Source organism: Thrips palmi, unplaced genomic scaffold (assembly GCF_012932325.1).
Source record: "Thrips palmi isolate BJ-2018 unplaced genomic scaffold, TpBJ-2018v1 HiC_scaffold_1, whole genome shotgun sequence".
Lineage (NCBI taxonomy): Eukaryota > Metazoa > Arthropoda > Insecta > Thysanoptera > Thripidae > Thrips > Thrips palmi.
Window position 1 is genome coordinate 10683770 of NW_023144620.1, and position 15683 is coordinate 10699452.

At 53.3% G+C, this 15683-nt stretch overlaps 4 protein-coding genes and 1 long non-coding RNA gene across 5 annotated transcripts in view; 3 read left to right on the forward strand and 2 right to left on the reverse strand.

Moving 5' to 3' along the window:
• The window catches only part of LOC117644237, a 53036-nt gene extending 47517 nt beyond the window's left edge, over window positions 1-5519 (forward strand). Inside the window, exons 5-14 of the mRNA XM_034383546.1 lie at window positions 81-395; window positions 485-582; window positions 659-1925; window positions 2216-2610; window positions 2694-2914; window positions 3223-3401; window positions 3484-3777; window positions 3856-4101; window positions 4410-4589; window positions 4683-5519. Of these exons, the coding sequence (XP_034239437.1) occupies window positions 81-395; window positions 485-582; window positions 659-1925; window positions 2216-2610; window positions 2694-2914; window positions 3223-3401; window positions 3484-3777; window positions 3856-4101; window positions 4410-4571 (3177 nt within the window). The 3' untranslated portion in view covers window positions 4572-4589; window positions 4683-5519. The remainder of the gene's footprint in view (window positions 1-80; window positions 396-484; window positions 583-658; window positions 1926-2215; window positions 2611-2693; window positions 2915-3222; window positions 3402-3483; window positions 3778-3855; window positions 4102-4409; window positions 4590-4682) is intronic.
• A 640-nt stretch (window positions 5520-6159) lies between these two features.
• Window positions 6160-8453, forward strand: LOC117650363 (MD-2-related lipid-recognition protein-like). Its single transcript, XM_034393777.1, has 4 exons — window positions 6160-6369; window positions 7618-7767; window positions 7999-8168; window positions 8274-8453. The coding sequence occupies exons 1-4, from the start codon at window positions 6270-6272 to the stop codon at window positions 8352-8354; spliced, it is 501 nt and encodes a 166-aa protein (XP_034249668.1). The 5' UTR covers window positions 6160-6269; the 3' UTR covers window positions 8355-8453.
• Window positions 8454-8551: 98 nt separating this feature from the next.
• On the reverse strand, window positions 8552-10800 carry LOC117650294. The gene is made up of 5 exons (XM_034393650.1): window positions 10585-10800; window positions 10206-10385; window positions 9954-10118; window positions 9766-9872; window positions 8552-8751 (listed from the first exon to the last, which is right to left on the reverse strand). Exons 1-5 carry the CDS (start codon window positions 10795-10797, stop codon window positions 8715-8717), a joined length of 702 nt encoding a protein of 233 aa, XP_034249541.1. The 5' UTR covers window positions 10798-10800; the 3' UTR covers window positions 8552-8714.
• A 36-nt stretch (window positions 10801-10836) lies between these two features.
• LOC117650228 (cleavage and polyadenylation specificity factor subunit 4) lies at window positions 10837-13664 on the forward strand. The gene is made up of 6 exons (XM_034393516.1): window positions 10837-11070; window positions 11457-11660; window positions 11734-11923; window positions 12021-12180; window positions 12268-12399; window positions 12497-13664. Exons 1-6 carry the CDS (start codon window positions 10968-10970, stop codon window positions 12587-12589), a joined length of 882 nt encoding a protein of 293 aa, XP_034249407.1. The 5' UTR covers window positions 10837-10967; the 3' UTR covers window positions 12590-13664.
• On the reverse strand, window positions 13657-15123 carry LOC117650433. The gene is made up of 2 exons (XR_004588036.1): window positions 14999-15123; window positions 13657-14587 (listed from the first exon to the last, which is right to left on the reverse strand). It is a non-coding gene; the product is annotated as an uncharacterized LOC117650433 (long non-coding RNA).
• Window positions 15124-15683: the final 560 nt, after the last annotated feature.

The following is a 15683-nucleotide window of genomic DNA, read 5'->3' on the forward strand; positions in this document are numbered from 1 at the left end:
TTTTGTAACCAGGATAAAAGGAACACGCAAAAAAGAAGACGTCACGGCTTGTGCGCTTATCCCTTCCATTCTGGCCGCAGATCGAGCGGGAGGTGATCCTCAGCGGCTCCGACAAGGACTCCAAGATTCCCATCCTGCACGAGTACAAGAAGAGGCCCAAGTCGGCCGCCGCCATCGCCCCCGACGCGCCCTCCAGGTCGCTGGCCTGGACGGAAGACAAGAAGGGGGGCGGCATGCAGCATGAGGTGGAGCTGCGGTGCCACCCCATGGCCGGCACGACGGCGGCCTCGGGCCACCAGGGCGGCCACCAGGGCGGCCACCACGGCCTCGGACAAACCTACGGCCTGGCGGCCTCGCACGACGCGCTGGACACCATGGGCCACGTCGTCTACAAGGTTCGTTGATTCGAAAAAAATCACACTCTTTTAGCGACTCTCAATCAAATTCCTTGCGGAGATTCGAACCAGTGACTCTGTTGCCGCAGGCCCAGCCACTCCACGTGACGCAGGACTCCCCGGTGAGTCAGCCCCGGCCCGTATCATATCACCCGGGCACCACCAACCACGAGTCCATCTACGGCAGGTGAGTTGTGAATCTAACGCCGCATGACGGGACAATGGAAAAAGAAAAAGGCTGAGACGTTGTTGTTAATCTAAAGTTTTCTTGTTCCCAGCACCCCCAGCGCAATGCCGCGGACCTGGACGACGACGGACTCCCCCACACGGTCGCGGCAGCAGATCGAGCGGCAGCAGCAGCTCCATGCGCAGCAGCAGCGCCAGCAACATCAGCAACAACAACAGCAGCAGCAGCAACAGCAGCAGCAACAACAGCAGCAGCAGCAACAACAATCGATGGCCACAGCCGCAGCACGTCAGCTGCAGCAGCAGGACATGTACGCCATCACGGTGGACCCCAGCGCCACGAGCACGCCGACCGCAGCGGAGTCCAACGGCGTGGCTAACGGCGTCGCGAACGGCGCCAAGGACGCCACGCCGTCCTCGTCCAGCAGCAAAGCCTTCCCTTCGCGGACCTACCACTCCATCAAGGACCTCATCTCGAGTCGCTTCGGCAACAAAGACTCAAAGCAAGGGAAGGACGCCGACGTGGAGGGCGCCCTCAACAACCTGCAGCAGAACGGCGGTGCGCCCCAGCAGGCGACCGCCACGACGCAGGCCGCGCAGCAGACGCCGCAGAGCACGACGAGGCACAACGGGGTGGCTGAGGACGCGGGAAACCAATCGGCCAGGACGCCGACGACGCCCAGGCAGCGAGTGTCGGGTCGCGTGGACGACGACTACCAGCACCTGCCTGCGGCGGCGAGCGCGCAGCGCGTCGCGGGGCAGACGCCGTACCGCCAGGTGGACGAGGACGGCGTCTACGGCTCCACGGCGGCCAGGTACGGCAAGGTGCCCGTCAACTCGCCCTACCAGCGCGTGCCCATGCCACACGCCGTGCACGCTGAGCCCATCTACCAGCGGTACCCCCAGTCCATGGCGCAGCCCATGGCCCAGCCCGGCACGCCCACCAAGCAGCCGCCGCCCCAAACGTCGCAGCAGCAGAGGCCCCAGCAGGGCTCCAGCAACGCGGCCGTGTCCAGCCCGCAGACGCTGCTCCGGGAGCACGGCGTGTACATGGTGATGCGTCAGCCCCTGTACGGCCAGACCAAGGCCCCGGAGGCGTCTGGCGAGAGCGTCTACGGCCAGACCAAGCCGCCGCCGCCCCCGCAGTCGCAGCCGCCAGCGCTGGACGAGACCCCGAAGGGTGTCACGTACGGCGGCGGGCTGTACCAGGTGGTGCACGAGGCGCAGGGGAAGCACGCGGCGTACCAGCCCGACGCCAAGAGCCCCGCCGACCCCAACGAGATGTACGTGGACCAGGACCCCTACGGGCGCACTGCGGGGCCCACGCCGGGGCCGACCGCCGCGGCGGAGCAGCAGACCGGCGGCACCGCGGTGCCCCAGGCGCGGCGGGGCTCCGTGTCGCAGCCGCGCGCCGAGGACGACGACGAGGGCGGCTTCGTGTCGGACCGGACGAGGCAGAGCGGCCGCGGTGACGTCACCTCCACCAACCCGGCGTCGTCCCTGTCGCTGCCGTCGGGCACGGCCAGCAACCCGTCGGGGAGCTCCAGCTCGGACTACGACAAGGCCGGCTCGGGCACGGGGCTCTTGTCCAGGCAGTCGCAGTCCGACTCCGGCCGCGGCTCCACGGTCTACAGCAGCGGCCCGCGCAGCAAGGCCGGCGTCGAACGGCCCGCCAACGGGCCGACGTGCCTCGGCCACGGGCTCGGTGCGCTGGGCCTCGACGCCGGCACCGAGCTGCCCACGTCCCCGCAGACGCCAGGTACGCGACAGAGCCTGATCCGCACCCCGGAAAGTCCCATACTCAAACCTCACTTCTTCCCTCAGGCGGCCACCCCTGCGAGTGGGTGGACATGGTGGAGTCGGAGCTGCGCCAGATCCTGGACAACTCGCTGGGCAACACCACGGCCGCCAACTCGACGTTGAGCGAGAGCATCTCGTCCATGACGCCGCCCCTGCCGCCCCTGTCGCCCGGCGGCTCCTCTCCCGGTGGCTCGCCGAGGGCCTCGGCGCGGTACAACCACTCGCAGAGGTAAGCAGATTTGACACTCAAAATTCACCCGAGCCACGCGTAACGCAGGCGAAACTGTAACCAACCCCTGCTCTCATTCTCAGCCTGCCGTACGGGACCAAGCCCGACTACTCCCTGCTCGAGTTCGGCAGCCGCAAGGGCGTCCACGGCGCGGGGCTGTCGTCGAGCGCCAAGCGGGTGGGCGGCCACGCGGGGGTGGCGGTGTCCGCGTCGCGCGGTTGGCGGCCCGGCAAGCAGCTGGACCGCGGCCACAAGAAGAAGGACCAGCTGCAGATGTCGGCCAAGGGCGGCAAGATCCCTCTCAGTGAGTAGTTTGAGTCCGATCCGCAGTGGGCCAGAAGACCGGCGCAGGCGGCCAAAACTCGAGACGCGTTTTGAGCTCCAGAGTCGCTGAACATGACTCGAAGCGAACGTGTGACCCCACCAATGGATTCCTCGTTCCGAGAGAATTCCATTGGTGGGGTCACGATCGGTTCGAGTCCCATTTAGCGACTCTGGAGCTCAAAATCCGTCTATAGTTTTAGCCGTCTGCGCCGGTCTTCTGGCCCACTGTGCGATCTCTGGTGCGCGGCGGTTGGCGCGCGGATTGTCATCCCCGATGTGCACGTGCAGGTGCCTTGGGGCTGGAGGACGGCGCGCGGCTCGACCTGGACTCGATGCTGGACGGCGCCACCAACACGGAGGAGAACAACACGAGCGAGGAGGACGAGGACATGAGCACGACGGTGGACGGCGCGGACACCCGGGCCATCCGGAAGCAGCTGGAGGGCCTGGAGGGCATGTACTCGGAGGTGAGCTCGCCGGCGCCATTCTTTACCGTTTGCTGACCTCGTCGCGGTGCTCGGCTCAAAAACTAAGTCGGTTCTTCCTCAGGTGCTGAAGCTGCTGGGCGTGCGCAAGCAGCGAGCGCGGTACCAGCCCTCCGACCCTCGCGTCAACAAGCGGCGCCTGTACGGCAGCATGTCCTCCTTGCCCAGCTCCGTGTCCAGCAGGCCCGTCCGCGACCTCCGCGACCGCCGCAACGCGCGCCACGACGACCGCAAGAAGGTCCGCGACTTCGAGGGCATCAACAAGCGCTTCCAGCGCCTCGAGTCGCACGTCGTCACCCTGGCCAGGAGCGTCGCGCACCTGTCGTCGGAAATGCGGACGCAGCATCTCATGATCAGGGTAAGGTTGACTTCACTGTCCGGAACAAGACGGACTATTCGGCTGGTATTTGAACCCGGACCCTTCTCCTCCCCGCAGGAGATGGAGCACATCCGAAGCGAGATGGCCAGCCTGCGGACGCAGACGAATATGATCGCGGCGCGGTCGCAGTCGCAGTCGGTGCCCCGCGGCCTGAACCAGCTGCTGGCCGACAAGGACCCGCGGAAGGACCGCCTGAGGGACCCCGCCGCCATCACCAACCCCTCCAGGGTCAAGAAGCTCACCAAGTTCTTCGGCGACGAGCCGCCGCTCCTCAGACTCTTCCTCAAGAAGCTCGGCTACGAGGTGGGTCCTCGTTGGCGCGGCGCGCGGCAGTGAGCGCCGCACAGTGGGCCAGAAGGCGGTGGCGCGTGTTGAGTTCCGGAGTCGCGAAACAGGACTCGAGCCGACCGTGTGTCCCCACCAATGGATTCCTCGTTCGGAGAGCAATCCATTAATGGGGTCACACGTTCGGTTCGAGTCCCATTTAGCGACTCTGGAGCTCAAAACGCGTCTAGAATTTTGACCGCCTCCACCGGTCTTCTGGCCCACCGTGCACCGGCAACTCTCGCCGGCGCTCAGCTCATCTTGACGCTCCTCCTTTTATTTGCCAGAAATACGCGTCCGCCTTCGAGCAGGAGCGCGTGGGGATGGTGGAGCTGCCGTACCTGACGGAGGAGCGCCTGCAGAAGATGGGCATCCCCATGGGCCCCCGCCTCAGAATACTGCAGGAGGCACAGATCTCGGCGTGCAGGGACACGGTCTACGTGGTGTAGAGCGGGAGCGCCGCGCAGGTAACGCAGCAGCGAAGCCCGGTCCCTGAGCTTCCCTCCAAGTCGCCGTCATTCGGACTAAACAATAACGATGTCCTTTTGCTTTGCTTGCAGGAGCGGCCGGAGCGGGAGAGGGGAGACCTCAGGGAAGTGCCAACATTGCCCTCGGCCGTGCAAGCACTCCTTGTCGCTCAAGGGCGCGTCTTGCACGCTGGGCAGCCACTCACACGGGGGCCGCCCTTAAATTGCGTGACCACTATTTGGATGTTAAAAAGCCACATCGTCTACTGATATTTTTCACGTACCTGTTTGCGTAATTTAAAGGCGGTTCCCGTCAGATCAAACTCGTCGATGAAGCGACAGCGCTTTGTCACGGGGATGTGCGTTTTGGAATTATCCGGTAAACGAAGCAAAGATATTTTGGAAACCACAGTTCTTGTATTCACAACTTCGGAAGTGCGTTCTATTTGCCTTCTTGGTTAAGCCAAGAAAGGTGTAATTGATCGTTCACTAGAGATCCGACTACCCATCACTCGGACTGAAGTTAAACATGTGCCAAGAATTTGCAGACTTGGTTAGACATATTTTTCCTGCTTGCTCAATCATCAATCTTTGTATTTTCTACAAGACTCGTTTAGTGTGATGTTCCAAGTGGCATTACTTTGATTTTAAAAAAAAGGCATTGTGCCTCGATCTAGTTACCTGATGTATTCAAAATCAAAACTATGTGTTCTGTGTTATTTTTATGTAATGTTTATATGATGAATTTATGTATTATGTTGTTTTGTAATATGTGGTTATAATATGTATATTTTTCAAAGATTCAACCGACTTCTCAAGAGTAAGATTATTTTTATTTGTAAATAGTCTATAGAGTAATTTTTTTATACATGTCAGCTCATTTTGTACAAAATATCATTCATGAGGGCAATAAATATCTTCCAACAGCAAGTACTATCGCAGTTTTTAAGAGAGTATTTCTCCTCTTCCACCGCCTGGCGGGTAGGCAACTCATTATACTTGCAGCTGGCCAGCGGGTTGCATAGGCTCGAATCTGCGGGCGCTAGGAGCTGGAACGGAGCGAACGGAGCGGGACTAAAACGCGCGGAAATCAAACCACGCCCGGCTGCCTGCACGTGTGGCAGTGTTGTGTATATCGAATCGAACGACTCCATTACAATGTCTTCCGACATGAATGACATTCCGAGCGACCGTGAGGCGTTCGACTCTGACCTCTTCCCCCAACACACTTATCTCACCCCAAACAGCGTGGCGGCCGATACGGTGGTACGGCACGCCTCAGCTGGCCAAACTATTTCTTCTTTTTGTCCTCCCCGTGGGCGCGCAGCCGCGCGGGCGTCGCCGACGTCGTGGTCAGCGAGAAAGCACAGCGTCCACAAATAAGGAAGGAGGGAAGGCGAGATAAGACATTGTCGTGCCGTCTTCTATTGAGCCCGGCCGGCCGGCCTAGGCAAGGCCAGGGTCTCTGCCCCTCTCTCTCCCACCGCACCCTCCCTCTCCCTCTCCCCCTCCGCCGCTGGCGCTGCTGGCCCCGCTGACCACCCAGTGGCGGGTCGGCGGGTCGGCGCAGGCTAAGCGCGGGCCACTGCCCACTTTGCACGCGTCGGTCGGCGGGTCGCGACGGTCTGTCCATTCCTCTCCGCAAATCGTCCCGCTGAGCGAGTGAGCGCGCAGAGCACAATGGCCCTCAAGTGGAGCAACATCCTGGCGGTGACGTTGGCGGCCCTGCTGTTCGCGGGGGTCGCGTTCGCGGACGTGGTCGAGTTCCGCAGCTGCGACGGTGAGTCTTTTTGCTGGTTTGGCGTCTGCGTTTGTCGGAGACTCGGAGAGGCGCGACGACTAAGTCCCGTGCGTGCGGCGTGCGTTCGGCGCCGGCCTCGAGGGGCCGCGTGCGTTGCCAAGCCCGCCAAGAACGCGGTGCCACGGCGGAGCGCGGAGCCTTCCCTCTTACCTCTCCGCCTCCGCGAGGCGCGAACGAGCATCCTGCGCGGTCCTCGCGGAAAGCACGCCCGTTCGATGCGCGCGCGTTCGCGGCCCAGGTTTCCTAGAGCCCCCGTGGCCTGCGGCGTCCGGCGCCACGATTCTAAATGCACACGTTCCGTTCCGTTAATCTGAACCATCGGCAGCATGTCTTCTCACTCAGCAGCCTTTCGGGCGCCAGAAGCAAGCTTGTCGCGAAGCTTGCGCAACGACGGCTAGCGCGACAACAGCCTCGCGGGAAGGCCCAGCCCCGGCCCAGCAGCACGTGTTGCTGTTGTCTGTTAGACTGTCTCGGTGTGCCTTCCTATTGCGATGTGAGGCCGGCTTCTGCACGCACAGTGGCAAACGGTCGCAGGCTCCCCCTAGCTCTGGCGGTTTCTTGGTTTCGTCGGTCTTGGAGTCGAAAAGGAACGGCGCAAAGCGTCGGGCTGTGCGGTCCACCAGTCGGCTTGCGCCTGCTTGCGCCGCATGGCTTGGCCATGGCTTGGCTATGGCTTGGCGGGCCGTGTTGTGACAGCCTGCTTATCAGTGCTGGTCCGCTTGGACGTGGCCTTTCACCTCGTCAACCCCGCAACGCAGCACAGCGCAGCGCAGTGGCCAGCGGCTGCGCCCACCGACTCCTTTGTTTACGCATCTTCAAAATAAGTAGAAACTGGTACACATTTGTGTTGGTAGCCCAACGCTCCCCGCCCCCACCCTTTGTTTCGTTCGGGGTATCCCAAAGCCGGAGTATCGGAAGCAGCGAAGCAGCAGCCTTGAGAGACCCACGAAGCCAGGGAAGTCCAGGCTGTCCTCGGGTCCTGGCCTGGGTCCTCGGGGTCGTCCAGGGCCCTTTTCATTAGCCAGTTGCCTAAATAGGATAATCAGCTTCGGAACGAAGGCTGCTTCCTCTCGGATGACTCACCCACGTCACTACTTTTAGCCCCAGCCGTTTCGGAGCGACAACCTGAGCCTTGGAAGATGTCCATGCATCAATCCTTTACCGTACTGAAGGCGAAACAGCACACCAGCACCGATTGATTCAACTCGATGTTGCTTCTCTTTCCAGAGAACGTGGACGAGACCTTCGGCGAGCCCATCCAGAGGAACTGCACCATCAACGCCGTGAGCGTCACTCCCTGCCCAGAGGCGGCCGAGGGCAAGCCCTGCAAGATCAAGCGCGGGAACAGCGTCTCCCTGGCAGTGGACTTCACCCCGCGTGAGTATCACTTCCCTCCAGCGAGCGGGTTGGAAGGGTAGCCGACCCACCGGGCCCCTATCGCGCCGCGTTGGCGCCGAGAGGGTAGGCATCTCATCCGACAGCGTCGCACCGGAAAACTCAATACTTTGCTTGACTTGGGAGGCGACACCACCCTCTCACCCCGCTTGTTTTTCCACAATTTTTCTTCCCATACCCGAGAACGTATCTGAATTTTAATTTTGTCTCCAGTTTACGCCGACCAGGAGCTGACCGGCAGGGCTTACTGGGCCAACCAGCTGGTTGACCTGCCTCTCTTGGGCATGGACACCAACGCTTGCAACTACACCTCCTGCCCCATCAAGGCCAACCAGAAGCAGACCTACGACTACAAACTTGAAATCTCCAACTTCTTCCCTGTGGTACGTGTTTTTCAACTTTCAACTGCAGGCTCGTTCAGTTGAAAAAAATTTAAATTGACGTTGTTATGACTATACAATTGATTGAATCTTTTTTGCGTGTTGCAGAGAGCTTATGACGTCAAGTGGAAGCTGTGGAACGACAACACTGAGTGCTGCTTCCTCATAGGCATTAAGCTGCTTCGTTAGAATTGAACTAAACATTTCAAGAGAACCATTCTAAATTATTCAACCCTTTTTTTACAACATTGCACCCATCCCCTACTATTAAAAAAAGCCCTGCTGAAATCAATCTTCTAAATTATTTAATATTTATTGTAAGGATCATTTTTAGATTATATAATGTTATTGTAATAAGGAAGTCACAATAAATTAGGATTTCAAAATTTAATAAGTAGCTTGTTTATTTAAACTATGAAGAATACAACAGAGGAAAATGGAAAGAAAATTTCCACTACATACATTTGGTAAAAGCTTAAATAGCCAGCAAACATGGACCATCTCTATCTTACAATAGGTTATTAAAATATGGTTTCACTATCACCCCAACTATACTGGTCTTCCTTTCTGGCCATGAGTCCAATGCCTGTAAACATACAGCAGTTTGTAGATTTGCTAACTCTTTGTGCTAACTACCTTGGAGAAAAAGAAAGTAAATGGCAAAATATATGTTAATGCTTATATAAAATGAAAGATAAGGAAGAATCATAGGAAGAAACTACGGCAAAACAAACACAATACTATTTCTTTTAGATTGGAGAGACGAGAAGGTCTGGGCCTAAGACTCCACCACCGTACCCTTTTTTTAGAACAGATTATCACACCCACTCCATAGCATCACATTCACCCTTCATCAGCTAAGGAACAGCAGCAAAGCAGGGAACAGCCAATCAAAAGTGCACTGTCTGGCGCCAGCAATGTCATTGTGTGGTGCATATGTAATGTCGTTGTCACACCTCTTGCTTTCTGCTTGTTCTTGCCTTACTAAATTAGGGATCAATAAGTACACTCTATTGACAATAAGTACTTAAGATAGATTTCACAAAAATATGTATATAATAGAATAGGAAATGAATGAAGTCTAGTACAAAGTGTAATAAACCAAAAGGGAAAGATATACTGTTACAAAATTATCTGAATTACAAAAATATTCTTGTGCGCAAATGGCAAAAACCACTGGCTGATATAATAGTAAAAAATAAAAATATATTCACACCTTCATGCATATCACAGTATTGTCATTAACAAACAAAAATGCAGCTGTAGTTAGTATATTCATACCTCCTTAAGGAAGAAAATAATGGAAGTTGACGGATGGAACAGCAAGCAGCATCACACCATGTTAAAAGATACTAAAAAAAACATATTTCAAGCAGCCTTGCTCTCATTCAAAACTAATTAAATGTAAGCTTGCTGCACTATGCAGTATGAAGAGACATTAGAGACTTAATAACTAAGCTGAAATATTGAAGTGAATCTGATAAAAAGCATAAACAAAGTTTGCATTTATACATTATCTGCCGATTTTGAGTTGTGTCATGGTTAGGAGAGAAAAAGATGCATTTTAAGCTTGAAAGCATTAGCTCATTAAATTTAGTACCTCTCCTGAGACACCTGTGGCTGGCTGCCAATGGTATTGAATTCTGTTTCACTTGAAGTCACCCAACCACCCATCTCCATGTCCATTTTTCTTTGCATTTCCTTTTCCTGCGTATCAAAGAAATACATAATAATAATCTCATGATATCGAGCAAAAATCACAAGGAAAGGAGAAAATTGAAATTATACCTCGGCAACAATGCGGTGATACTCTTCAATTTCATATTGATACTTAGGAGTCGTTATTCCAAAGAAACTGGCCAATGACTCGCCCAGATAATCGCAAACCTGTAAAGTCTGTGATGCAGTAGTTGCTGCCTGGTACCACATCCAGGGAAACCATGTCATTTGTTTCTGCAAACAGTGAAAATGATTCTGAGCACAATTTCGACTCCAAACAGGATAACCCACAACACCATAGGCAAGTATTCAAGGACTTACAGGATCAATATGAGCTAGTTGAGTGTCCTTCTTGTAATCTGTGGTGTCCTCTTCGTCAGTGCTGTACTCCTCCAAAGTCCCATCACTGAAGTGAAGGATACGACGGGGCACTTTCTTTCTTTTAATAGGTTCATTGAGGGCATCACCCAAGGGTTTTGATGCCTCTTTGTCTTTGGAAAGCTGAAATGAAAGAGACGGAATCATGTCAGTGAGGCGAGTAATGCTTTCCAGAGACGAAAGGAAGATAAAAGTACACAGCTAATAAAAACAATGCGAGTGTCAGATTAACATAGTGTTTTTATTACGAGCATGTTTATCACGAATTTAATTGGCAAGATATGTCAATGCTGATGGACACAAACAATAGCAATGAACTTACCTCCACACCAATGACAGAATGTCGAAAACCGTCCTTCATGACTGATTGGACGCAAACAGCACAAAAGAAACAGGGTATTTTCTTGAGAAGGCAACAGTAGGCTGACACTACAATCCTAAATTTCGGAATTTCTGCAGCAGATTGACAGTTCAACACGAAACGCCCAACACCAACACCAACAACAGCGTTGGCATGTGGGCAACAGCAGAGCATCTGATGTATGAGAAACTGCTCCTTACTTCTCACGTGTAGAAATTTCTCATACCACCACTGTGGTGCTGTTTCTTGTGGTAAACATGTCATGACCGCCTGATGTTTGTTGTGAATTTTGAATAAAACTTCCTGCTTAATTCGTCGAGGTTTTGTGGTGTTATCTCTTAGAAATGGAAGTTGTCGTAGCCAGTGTGGATGACATAAAATTTGACATTGAAGTGCAACTAGAACAGCAGTATGGAGCAGTACCCCTACCTTTCCCGGGGATGGATAGTGAGTTTCTACCTTCATTTACTCTGATAATACCGCTGGGACAATGTAGAACTGACTGTTGGTAGTTAATGCGACCCTTGGATATACATTTCGTAGCCCTATAGCTCATACATTCATTAGCTCGTGTTATTTTTCCACTACCCATAACCTCAATTATAAATCATTGCAATTAATTTTTTCCACCTTTGTCTGCAGTGACATACATATCATTTTCGTCCGGTCATTCGTTTTAAATTTTCTCTCATTCTACATCTTCTCTATAAATTTCTTTGTTGTTTAAATCTCTGTTGATGGGGCTTTGAATGAATGTGACCGAACGCTAATTCATTCTTATGGTTGTAAATGGCAAGTAAACTAAGAAATAAAATTTATGTTCTTTTTTTCAGAATCCACTGCTGCAGTTTGCGAGTTTTATCCCCGAGGAAACTGTACCAAAGGAGCACTATGCCCTTTTCGACATGTTCGGGGTGACCGTACAATTGTCTGCAAACATTGGCTTCGTGGGCTCTGCAAAAAAGGCGATCAGTGTGAATTCCTTCATGAATATGACATGAGTAAAATGCCTGAGTGTTACTTTTACTCAAGATTCAGTAAGTCAATCCTTTCAATGATATATTTATAATCTGAGAAAGCAATTCTGTTTTAACCTTTCTTTTCTTTCAGATGCCTGTCACAACAAAGAGTGCCCTTTCCTCCACATTGATCCGGAGAGTAAAATGAAGGATTGTCCATGGTATGAACGAGGGTTCTGTCGGCATGGTCCTAACTGCAGGCATCGGCATGTGCGGCGCGTGCTCTGTATGAATTATGTCGCTGGTTTTTGTCCGGACGGCCCAGAGTGCAAGTTTATGCAGTAAGTTATATGTCTAAATAATTTTGGAAATACTGCTGTATTTTGTTCTAAAGTTCATTCTTTACCAATTTGCTTCAAACAATTTCCCCTTTTTCAGTCCGAGGTTTGAACTGCCTGCAGCAGAACTTATGACGAACCATGGAAAAAAGATAGTCATTACCTGTCACTACTGTGGAGAGCATGGACACAAAGCATTATACTGTAAGCAGTTACCACCAGAGATGAAAGACTTCCCTTATAAAAATGAGGATTACAAGGTAATGTCTACAAAAGTCTACCAAAAACTGTATACGTACCGGTAATTTCCCTGTGAAAGTGTGATTACATTTTTTTCTTCCTTACAGAATAAACTGCCTTTTGCACCAAATCCAAGACACCATTCTAATCTCTCCAATGCACCTCTGGATGGAGGAGATACAAGAGAAATGTCAGAGAGACCTCCTCTTAAACCCTTGGAAGAAGTAACATGCTTCAAGGTACAGTATTTACTCAGTTATTACGTTTAAAATTTTTTTTGTTCTTATGCATTTATTGACAACGAAACTTATCAAACTATGTCTTCATTTTTTACAGTGTGGTTGCAAGGGACACTATGCCAACAAATGCCCTAAGGGTCACTTAGCTTTCCTCAGTAACCCAACCCCACAAGGAAGTTACAGAAGATGAGTAATTTTTGTCACGGAAATGAACTGTTAGGTGTGAGTGTGTGTGTATGTGTGCATGTTTGGTGATATTTGTGACAAAATGCTTTAGATATTTTATATTTTTATCTGAAATTTCTATCACTATTGTGACTAGTCATCATAATATGTACAAAGTTGACTTCTTGCTTTATTAGTACTGGTTTCCCTAAAGACTATTTTGTGTATATTGTGTCACAAACCTTTCCTTTCAAGTAGGATTTTGTTTGGTAAAACATACTTTCAACCTTTAAAATCTGTATTTATTCAAACAAGTGATTTGATGGTAATTCTTTTCAAGTTCCTACAGCTGCAGATATGCTATAATTTTTGTTTATCCCGTGCTATATTATGCGTAATCTGTAGGGCTTGTCATATTATGTTTAGCTAAAAATACCACAAGAAGGTAACTTTGTACTGTGTTGGTGTGTGAATCATTGTTTCAATCATCCAAGTCACTATTTGATCAAACCTATTCCTATATATAGCTCAGAGGTCAGCATCCAATTTTGGAACGAGATCAATTTTTGTAATTTTTTTCACTGGCAAGTTACTTACCTGTGAATTTTATCAGCTCAAAAGATAATTTTCAAAACAGGCACTCACCTATATCATATCTAGGAATTAATTTATTTTTCCTTTTACAAAATTTCTGGTTTGAAGATGTTTTTTGTTGGAACATAAGGAACAAGCTCTTCATGGCAGCTGTTACCATTAGAAAAGTGCTGTGTGTTAATACTTCAAGCCATTTTCTTGTTTGTTGTTAAGTCGTTTTTCTAATCCTTTTTTAAACGCATTTTCTTTAATTTTTTCATTTATTTAAATGTAAAATTACATGACCTAAAATGTATTTGTGTTTCTGCTGGTCCCTTCATGTGTTTGAGTCATGTGTGTGCAATTTCAATATTGATCTAGGAACAATTGAGGTGATGTTTAAAAGTTTACGCTGGTGACTCCTGAAGGGCAGTTCTATGTTGTTCAAACACTAAATGTGATCATATGACTGAGGACCGATGATGGAGATGGATCATTAGGATTAATAAAACACTGTCTAAAGTATCGCAGTGGCTCACATTTATTTTCACCCCACCCGCACTAATTCAAATTGCTACCAAAATGGCATGCATGCTTAATCCATAGATTACTTTCCTCGCCATGCAGAACCTAGACAACTACACTGCACGGGCTCGCATGGCCGCCATGCTGGCAACGCGTCGCAACGCGGGGGATCCGCCACCGCTTGGAATCGGCCGATCGGGCAGTCGGTGGCGAGGCGAAGCCCCCACGAATGGACGCAAGACCAACCGCGGTCGCTGAAACCCCGCAGCTGACTGATTCCGAGAGTCGCTTTCGTCGCTGTCTCCGCCGCACTTGAAGAGTGCGAGAGAAACAGAGCGACGCAAATGACTGTGAATCAGTCTACTGGCCGAGGTCAGGCACAGGGCGGGTAAAGCACGCGAGTTGTGCGGCGCGACACCGCGCTAGAGTCCCCGCAGTCGCGGGGTAGAGTCGGGTCGACAGTCGATGCGACCTCCCCATTGGTAAGCACTCGAGCGGCAGGGGATTTCAAATACCCACTCCTGCGGCACTAGTACTTAGGAACGGGGCCGGTTCAAACGACGGCTCTGCGCTGCACTCGCCACGGTGTGGTGGTCCAGCTGCCGAGCCACGGCGGCGCCTCAGTGGCTGTTCGCGGTGCTGCACTGCAGCGCGAGCTGGACGGGCTACACTGCCCCGGTAGTGTAGGCAACCCTCCCTGCTGGCGATGGCTGTCCGGGCGGCCGGGGTCGTTGTTCTTCACTCCCAGCGGAAGGCCGAGGTCCCCGTCAGAGTCCTGGGGCATGGCCGCTCGGCGCCCGCGAGCTGCTGTGCTGAGTCGTCTCCGGCGGGGACTTCCCTGGCCGGTGCCCGTCAGCCTGCCGCGGCCGCACGGGACGGCGAAGGCGGTGCCGAGGTCCGCGTCGGCCTGACACTGGACACGCACCTGCGAGCAAAAGAGACAGAGACGAGTTGAGCGCGCCTCGGCCCCGGACCGTCGCACAGTGGGCCAGAAGACCGGCGCCCGCGGCCAAAACTCTTGACACGTTTTGAGCTCCAGAGTCGCTCAACAGGACTCGAACCGAGCGTGTGACCCGACCAATGGCTTCCTCGTTCGGAGAGCAATCCAAAGGTGGGGTCACACGTTCGGTTCGAGTCCCATTTAGCGACTCGGGAGCTCGAAACCCGTCCGGGATTTTGACCGCCTCTACCGGCTTTCTGGCCCACTGTGCGTCGTGTTCGGCGACTGCTCCATTTCAGTCATTGACAAGTGGGGGCTCCGCCGGGGGTCTCCCTCCGCGACGCCTCAGGCTGCGTCGCGCTTCGCCCACTCGGATTCTTCCGTTTATTAACTCACTGGGCCGTACGCGACCTTTCGTCCGTCTCCCGGGCGGCAGCCAGGCGCGGCCAGGACAGGCAGGGCCAGGGACCTCCCCAGCACGGGCACGGCGGCACCGGGGCACTCTCGTTTTCGGACCGATTGATTCCTTCCTGGCGGTGCTGCGGCGCCGCCGTCTCCGGTGTCTGGAGGCGCTGGCGCTGCGCCGGCGGCGCTGCGTGGCCGTGAGTCACTGCAGCGGCTGCAGCAGGCGGCTTGGCGGGGGCGGCCACTTGGCCCCAGCGGCGGCTTGACTCAGACTCAGCCATCCTGGAACAAGAGACAAAACGCCGTCAGCACGCGGTTCTGGTTCAGAAAACCCCCCGGGAAGTCTGGCGGGGTTCTTGCGAGTGCCCCTCTCCTCTCCGCTCCACTCACTCGCCACTTCGGCGAATGGTATATTCGTTTCGGGTACATCTGTGGTGCGCGTGCGCGCGGCCGGCGAGGCTAGGCACAATACATGGCGCCGGGTGAAACGCGAACTGGCGGCGGGCGACGGCCATAACAATGTTTAATTGCAAAGGCCGCCACCCCGACTCGCCGGCCAGAGTGCCTTCTCGCTCACGCTCTTACGGGGCGCGCCAAGAGTGCGACAGAGACGGTGACTCGAAATTGGCCGCTCGGAATGATCGGGCGGCTGGGCCACGTCACGCCGCGACGCCGC

Bases quoted from the DNA above. Each gene is read 5' to 3' on its own strand.
- LOC117650363 (XM_034393777.1), top strand. From the start codon at position 6,270: ATGGCCCTCAAGTGGAGCAACATCCTGGCGGTGACGTTGGCGGCCCTG. The intron at 7,768-7,998 runs GTGAGTATCACT...TTTTGTCTCCAG, and splicing joins GGCAGTGGACTTCACCCCGC to TTTACGCCGACCAGGAGCTG. The intron at 8,169-8,273 runs GTACGTGTTTTT...TGCGTGTTGCAG, and splicing joins TCTCCAACTTCTTCCCTGTG to AGAGCTTATGACGTCAAGTG.
- LOC117650294 (XM_034393650.1), bottom strand. From the start codon at position 10,797: ATGCTCTGCTGTTGCCCACATGCCAACGCTGTTGTTGGTGTTGGTGTT. The intron at 10,119-10,205 runs GTAAGTCCTTGA...CACTGTTTGCAG, and splicing joins AACTAGCTCATATTGATCCT to AAACAAATGACATGGTTTCC. The intron at 9,873-9,953 runs GTATAATTTCAA...TTTGATACGCAG, and splicing joins ATCACCGCATTGTTGCCGAG to GAAAAGGAAATGCAAAGAAA.
- LOC117650228 (XM_034393516.1), top strand. From the start codon at position 10,968: ATGGAAGTTGTCGTAGCCAGTGTGGATGACATAAAATTTGACATTGAA. The intron at 11,071-11,456 runs GTGAGTTTCTAC...TCTTTTTTTCAG, and splicing joins ACCTTTCCCGGGGATGGATA to AATCCACTGCTGCAGTTTGC. The intron at 11,661-11,733 runs GTAAGTCAATCC...CTTTTCTTTCAG, and splicing joins TTACTTTTACTCAAGATTCA to ATGCCTGTCACAACAAAGAG.